The sequence below is a fragment of the Oncorhynchus clarkii genome, chromosome 3, assembly GCF_045791955.1.
Source record: "Oncorhynchus clarkii lewisi isolate Uvic-CL-2024 chromosome 3, UVic_Ocla_1.0, whole genome shotgun sequence".
NCBI lineage: Eukaryota > Metazoa > Chordata > Actinopteri > Salmoniformes > Salmonidae > Oncorhynchus > Oncorhynchus clarkii.
Genome location: NC_092149.1, coordinates 56,553,648 through 56,561,306, shown reverse-complemented (window position 1 = coordinate 56,561,306; position 7,659 = coordinate 56,553,648). Strand labels below are relative to the sequence as shown.

The 7,659-nt window shown below is 41.3% G+C and overlaps 1 protein-coding gene across 1 annotated transcript; it reads left to right on the top strand.

Annotated features, from left to right (window-relative positions):
* The first annotated feature begins 216 nt into the window (after window positions 1-216).
* On the top strand, window positions 217-4,571 carry LOC139406047 (interleukin-1 receptor-like 1). The gene is made up of 11 exons (XM_071148510.1): window positions 217-237; window positions 448-547; window positions 687-927; window positions 1,655-1,838; window positions 2,017-2,167; window positions 2,484-2,552; window positions 2,648-2,777; window positions 2,951-3,099; window positions 3,219-3,350; window positions 3,715-3,879; window positions 4,003-4,571. The coding sequence occupies exons 1-11, from the start codon at window positions 217-219 to the stop codon at window positions 4,407-4,409; spliced, it is 1,749 nt and encodes a 582-aa protein (XP_071004611.1). The 3' UTR covers window positions 4,410-4,571.
* The last annotated feature ends 3,088 nt before the right edge of the window (window positions 4,572-7,659 follow it).

The window sequence follows — 7,659 nt, the reverse complement described above, 5'->3', positions numbered from 1 at the left end:
AAGACAGGTTATTTTCCATAATCTTGTTGCATGTCATGGTTTCTTCATTCAAGCTTAATATGTTACATGGCCATTTCAATAATCCACATTATGTCAACATTGTAGTTTTCATCATTTCTGCAGTATCAATAACAGGATATCCTAAAAAGATATTGAATGAGATATCTGACTCTTGTTCTTTCTCATCAGTGGACGCAAGTTCCTGTTTTGCAGAAAATGTGCTCCTTCACATTCAGGGTATGCTCTTTCAGTAATTCTTCACTCTGAACCTAAAAATGTTTTCTGCATATGTATATTATTCCCTCTTGAAAATAAGTATGTCATTTATTGTAAAAACAAGTAAAGCATGGTCCTGATGTTTTATTATAGGGTCTTGTGTGGAATGACAGTTCCTGTCCGACTTTACAATAAGGTAACATTCTATTTTTTGTTCCCCTTGTCTTGAAGTTGGTGGATGGTGGTCTCATGTTCCTGCTCCTCAGTTTGACTAGGATTTCTGCCCAGAGAGAAATGTCCTTAAACCCCACTACAATAGGTCATTACACAGGTATAGCATCTTCTTCAGATTTCACACATTTCTACATCACATTATTACAATGTATAGTGAATATATTGTACCTTGAACAATAGACCTCTTTTCCTTCACATGCAACTTAATCGGGTAATGTATGTTCATGTTTTGGCAGAGTCCCCATGTCAACTATTTGACAAGTATGAAACTACTGTAACAGAGGGGGAGGCCCTTAGTTTGCCAGCCTACTATGACCTGAGTGAGTTGGTTTGGGCCAGCGTGACTGAGTTTACCTGGTACAGAAACAGAACCCAAGAGCTCTCGTCCTCTGAGGAAGAGCGTGTGCATCATCATGGACCGGTGCTCTTCTTCCTCCCCCTTTTAATCAACGACTCTGATCAGTACTACACCTACTGGTAATACAACAACTGTGTGTGTGTGTTTAGGGGTTACATTGGTAGTTGAGAGCGGGGGAGCCCTGTTTGGGAGGGTGAGGGTTGAGTCTAGGGTTAGTGTTGAACCTGGATGTGTACATAGGGCTAGGGTAGGCATGCACATTTACAAAGAACAAACCTTAGTGTCCCTTCTCTTGCATGAACGTTGAATACAATTCTATTTGAATTTTCTCTGTCGATTCAAATTTGAGACAAAATATCCACAGAAAAATATTATTACCGACTTCAAAACGCAGAAGTCTGTGTGTGGCAATAAAGATGTTTGCTCCTGACCAAGCACAAGACGGAAGGAAATACACGATTATGCATGAGTACTGATAGAAATTCTGCAGGTGTTTACATGGTTTTGAGCATGTGCCAGGTGATAGAAATTTCAACGGCAGTTCTGGCACTCTAAAAAGTTGGGTAAATAATACTTTCCTGTGGATATTTTGTCGCACAATTTGACTTACTGAAGGACCAACCACACAGAGAGCTGGTAGGGTAACATGTAATACAATTGTATTCAACATTCTGGCTTGTAAGGAAACTTTCTAAGTTTTTAAACTGCTTAGTTTCAGGCTGTATATACTCTTAGAAAAAAACATTTGCTCTCTACAGCCTAAAATGGTTCTTCAGCTGGCCCTCAGTTAGAACCCTGTTGGTTCCCTTTTGGATAACTGTTACACTGTATATGCTTATGTTCCAGGAGAAAGGCAGCAGACACCTGCCTAATTTTTGTGACAGAGGTGATTGTTGTCAAAGCCCAACCGTTCGATCATTCAGTCCTGTTTAACGATATCTCAGAGTCAGCAGAAAACATCGCTATCCCATGTCCTGAACCCGTGGAAAAAGTATGCCAAGATGGAAAAGACAACTTAGCCTGGTATAAGGTACTGAACATGACCGGAATGCTAACACAAACCTCAAGTCTGTAAAACTATTTACCATTGGTTCTCAACTCCTGTCCTAAAGCTCCTAAGGGTTGCACCTGCTCTTGATTAGTGGAATCAGGTGTGTTACTGCTATTTCAGCAAAGAAGTTTGTCAAATTGTTTGTCTTTAATTTCAGAATTTCAGTCTCATTCCAAACGAGTCTGAGAGAAATCTGTGGGTGTATGGCGCCTCCAAAGCAGACGAGGGCATCTATACGTGTGTGTGCACGTGGGAGCACAATGGGACGGTTCTCAAAACTTCTGCATCCAGGAGACTAAAGATCCAAGGTATGTAGGTTGTGACTTGATGACCGCTCTGTCAATCCTCTCAGCAGTTTATTTATTTGATTTTAGCTTTGCTGAAACCTCATCCAAGATGGCAGCAGGGTCAGCAAACATGGAAACTCTAGGCTACATTACAGCAGGTTATTAGGCTACACTAGGTGCATTAGCCTCCATTTATATCAAACAAACAGAATCAAAAACATCAAAAGTGACCCTCATATCACATGTGGGCTTTGTGGCAGCAACAATCATCAATAACAACGTTTTGAATATATCCAAAAGTATCTTTCTGACTAAACTGTGTGTTTGTCTCCTTCAGCTCCCTCTGCCTCGCATCCTCCTCAGATCAACCTGCCTATAAACGGAAGCACAGAGACCACTGACCTGTGTAGGGATCAAACCTGGCTCAAATACTTGTGTTGTGCTTGGTTTGGTTTGCCCGGTATATCTCTCTGTCTTCATAGTATCTCTTGTTCTTCATAGACACCACTAAGAAGTTGAGGTGTGAAGCGTTTTGTGGGCAGAACATTGAAGACAACTGTCATGTGTGGTGGGAGATAAATGGAGTGAAAGTGCGCTTGCAGCAGCAAGGCTACTCGGTGCACATCACCAGGTAGGTACACACATGCACACACACACACATGGATTCATGCATACACACAAGCACACACACACTTGTTTTTCAGAACAAGGTAACAGAATTACCACATTTCCTTGAAAACAAGACCCCAGATTCACTGTTGAGAATTCGCTGTGTGAATGTTTTGTGTGTATGTGTTACTGCAGCGAGGTGGAGGTCTCTTCAATGCGGAGAATCTTCACAGCTATCCTGACCATAAACACAGTGACTATGAGGGACCTCCAGTCAAAGTTCACATGTGTTGCAATGAACGACCAGAAATGGAATTATGCAGTAGTTACTCTCAAGCTAAGAGGTAAGTACACACACTCTTAAACAAACATCACACAGACACGTCACACAAAGACACAAATTCACACATGCAAACTCTGTAACTTTCTTGGTGTTGTGTTCTCCCTGTCTCCCCCCCAACAGGGTTTATGTTTATGGGTCTATGTGTGGTGCTACTGCTCTTCTTCTTGCTAGCTGCTGTGGCTGTCAAAGTATTTGACATCGATCTGGCGCTCCTCTTCCGTGGAGTTTTCAAATGCTGTGGTCGATCTGAGGGTAAGAACATCTAGCCACCCACTGAAGTGTAATGATGCTATTTCACAAATATGTTTCATTGTACAGAAATGCTTATTCAGCCTACATGATCTATATAGTATTGGATACCATATAAACATATTACTACATTTAGTTCTTAGTCACCACACTGAAGCATGGCCCACTGATTGTGCAGTGCAGTTGTCTGCAGTAGGCCCTTCTCAACAGGTCCCGGCTGGGGTCAATCCCACTGCAAGTGTAGAAGTAATGGGCAAATTTATATTAAAATAACTACATTTCAGTTCAACTAGAATTTAATCAAATCTCTACAATCTACTCCTTTCCTGCTGAGGTTTGACAGAAACCTCTTTGTCTGTGTTTTCAGATGGGAAGGTCTATGATGCTTACGTTGTCTACCAGATGGATGGCTTAGACCAGGAAAGGGAGGAGAAAGTGTATCACTTTGTGAGCAGCGTTCTGCCCACTGTCCTGGAGCAGAAGTGTGGCTTTAGACTCTTCATCCATGGCAGAGACGACTTACCTGGAGAAGGTTGATTCTTTCAGACTGTGTCCTACCCTCTAAGAAGCAAATGTAACAGAAATAAACATTTCTAAAGTCAAAAGTTTCTAAAGTCAAAACTTCTCCCGCTTCTCTCTATTCTGTTGTCCCCAGACCGCATGGAGTTGGTGGAGGCCTGCATGCAGCTGAGCAGGAGGCTGATTGTCATCCTGACCCCCAGCTCAAGCACATTGTTAGGCTCAGGAGGTCAAGGGTCATGTGGCCAATGGGGCTACACATCTTTGTTGACCACAGCGGAGGACTATGAATGTCAGGTGGGGCTCTACCAGGCTCTGGTCCACAGTGAGATGAACGTTATCCTCATCCAGCTGGGGGACATGGGGGAGGGTGGCTACACACACCTGCCCCCCGGCCTGCAGCACCTAGTCCGCAAGAGTGCCCCCTTAATGTGGCAGGAGGGAAGGCGTGGGTCGACGCTGCCCAACTCAAGCTTCTGGAAGAGGGTGCGTTACATGATGCCTTGGCCGCGCTCGACTAGTTTTGACAACCAGTTAATATGACTGTTCTATGTGAACAATCAGGTCTGAGGACTTGAAGTGCGTGTGGAGGTCTGGGTTCTCTGAAAATCCTTATTCCATTCATAGAAATATCATTAATTATTCCAGTGCTGTGCAGAGATATACACAGGTTAGCTGAGAACGTCACAAAAACGATGTGTACAATGTGGCAGAAGGCCGTGTGTTGTTGTGATTCTGGATGGCTAGCAACAATGACAAGAAACTGCCATGTGGGGAATAGTAAGTGGCTAATTTCAGCTAGTTTTATCTTGTTCTTGATACCATGTCTTGTTTTTAGGTATTTTGACTGATGTCACGTCTATGCTAATATGGCAAAATGTGCTTCCTTACTAACCAACAACTGTAATGATGTATTTGAGAGAGAACAAGTGTTCAATGTGCAACTTTTTAATGTTTTCAATAAACATTGGAGACTAAACATAGTTTACATGTTGTCAACAATCTAAACCAAACCCGTTCTGTTTTGCTCCATATTTTTGCACTTCTGTTTTGTTGTTAAACAACCAACCGGTCTATGGTGCCATAGTGACAGGAGGGAGGGAGTGAGTGAGTGAGTGAGTGAGTGAGTGAGTGAGTGAGTGAGAGTCAGTCAGTCAGTCAGTCAGTCAGTCAGTCAGTCAGTCAGTCAGTGTGTTGAAAATATACATTTTTGGAGTGAATTTAACTAATCTGATGCCCAGAAGATAGTCATTGAATAAACTGGATGGGGAAAAGGACACGACTGTAAATCTGAACAGTCAGCATTACAGATACCATGTAGGCTAATTATGAAAGTGATAACTGCTGCCACAGAAGATCATCAATCAACAGATTTATTGTTGTATTTTTCTGTGATATTATATCGATTCCCGTTGTCATTTCATGTTGTTTTCATGTGTATTTTTTTTTTTAACCACACTTTGGTTTTGGTAGAAAAGTCACTGCCAGGAAATGCTTATGTTTGCTTTTTTTTAATGAATAAAAAACATTATTTTATTCACCAGAGGGTGTGTCTGAAGTTACACATCCCAATATTACAACAGTTTAACTGTTTTGAAATAAAATGTTCAATAAATGTTCTTAAACATCCTCTTGTTATACGCTTTGGGGTACGGTTCAATTTCGTTTTGGATTTTGTTTTGGATTTCAAGGTTGGTTCTCTTCGGGTGTGGCTTGCCCTGATTGGTATCAACCTCGTTGGTCAGGATGTGTTGCACCATCCTCTTGTCTCACCTGTTTGGTTTGTGCCACGTTTATTTGCACTCTCTTGCATAAGTTGGTGTAGGTTTTCTTTTCCTTTAATTTGTCTGATATCAGGCAAATCTAGTGGGCGTCCATGGTGGGTGTTAAGATCAGGCTTGGAAATAAGTAATTTCAAATCATCTCGTTACTGTAATTGAGTAGCCTTTCTGTGCAGGAAGAACCAGAATTACATAGAGCTTGACACCATATTTTATGACAAACAGTTTATATATGTCCTTTACCATTATAAACTAATTTGATTTCTAAGTTAAATGAGTTTAAATTAAATATGCAGACAAAATAAATATCTTTCTTCTAAAAAGTGAGCTAAAAAGTGGGGTTGTGTCCGCGACAAGGATGTCATGGCAAAAAAATAAACAAGGGACCGCAGAGTGCGGATAACTTCAAACTTCCTGTCTCCACTATCTTAGACATAAAGGCTGTGAGAACTGGTTAGAACCTGTTCTCATTTGTACTATTTTTCTGAGGAAGTGGAGCCAATTACCTATCTTTTATCATATAGATACTAAAGAAAAATAATGCAACAAGTAAAGTGTCGGGCCCATGTTTCATGAGATGCGATAAATGATATAAGAACATTTCTGTACATTCAAAAAGCAAATTTCTCTAAAATGTTGTGCACAAATTAGTTTTACATCCCTGTTCGTAAGAATTTCTCATTTGCCAAGATAATCCATCCACAGGTGCTGTATATCAAGAAGCTGATTAAGCAGCATGATTATTACACAGGTGCACCTCATGCTAGGGCCAATAAAAGGCCACTTTAAAATGTGCAGTTTTGTCACAACACAATGTCACAGATGTCTCAAGTTTTAAGGGAGCAGGCAATTGGTCATTTTAATGTCGTTTTAGAGAATTTGGCATTATGTCCAAGGACATTCATGTCCAAGGTCATTCACATCCGGCTTCTTCACCTGTAGGATTGTCTGAGACCAGCCACCCGGACAGCTGATGAAACTGAGGAATGTTTCCGTCTCTAAAAGCAGCCTATTTTGGGCTGCTCCCCTGCCCAGTCATGAAATCCATAGATTAGGGCCTAAATAATTTATTTCAATTGACAGATATCTTTATATGAACTTTAAATCAGTAAAATCGTTCATTGTTGCATGTTGCGTTTATATTTTTGTTCAGTAGGTTACCTCCCCCTAGAAGGGGGTATAGCTCCTTGTGTAGATGAGGTATATATAGACTGTAATTTGTAAACAAACAAGATCCTCTCTGGTATATCCTGAGTTCCTTTCCAGTATATCCTGAGAATTCCTTTCCGGTATGTCCTGAAAGTTACTCTCCAGGTTCATCCTGAGAGAGTGATCTTCCTTGCAATTGCTTGAATAAACCTCTTATTACTGATAAATTAGTTCTGCTGATTCTTCTAACGAGTTTTCCGCAACAGTATGAGTCATAATACCCCTAAAACCTAGAGGTCAAACACGGAAATGGTTCCAATAATTTTTCCAACATACATTTTTCCATAGGGGATTTTTAGAACAATTTATGTTATGAAACCTACGTTTCATGTAGGTTTTGATAACCACGTAAATCTCTCTCGGACAAGGTAGATTATATGAAGCTGATATAAAATCCCGCTTTGCCCTCCGACGAACAATCAAACAGGTAAATCGTTATAACAGGACTAAGATCGAATCGTACTACACTGGCTCTGACGCTCGTCGGATGTGGCAGGGCTTGCAAACTATTACAGACTACAAAGAGAAGCACAACCGAGAGCTGCCCAGTGACACAAGCCTCCCAGACGAGCTAAAAAACTTCTATGCTCGATTAGAGGCATCAGCTGTTCTGGACGACTGTGTGATCATGCTCTCCGCAGCCGACGTGAGTAAGACCTTTAAACAGGTCAACATTCACAAGGCCGCAGGGCCAGAAGGATTACCAGGACATGTACTCAGAGCATGCATGGACCAACTGGCAAGTGTCTTCACTGACATTTTCAACCTCTCCCTGTCTGATTCTGTAAAACCAACTTGTTTTC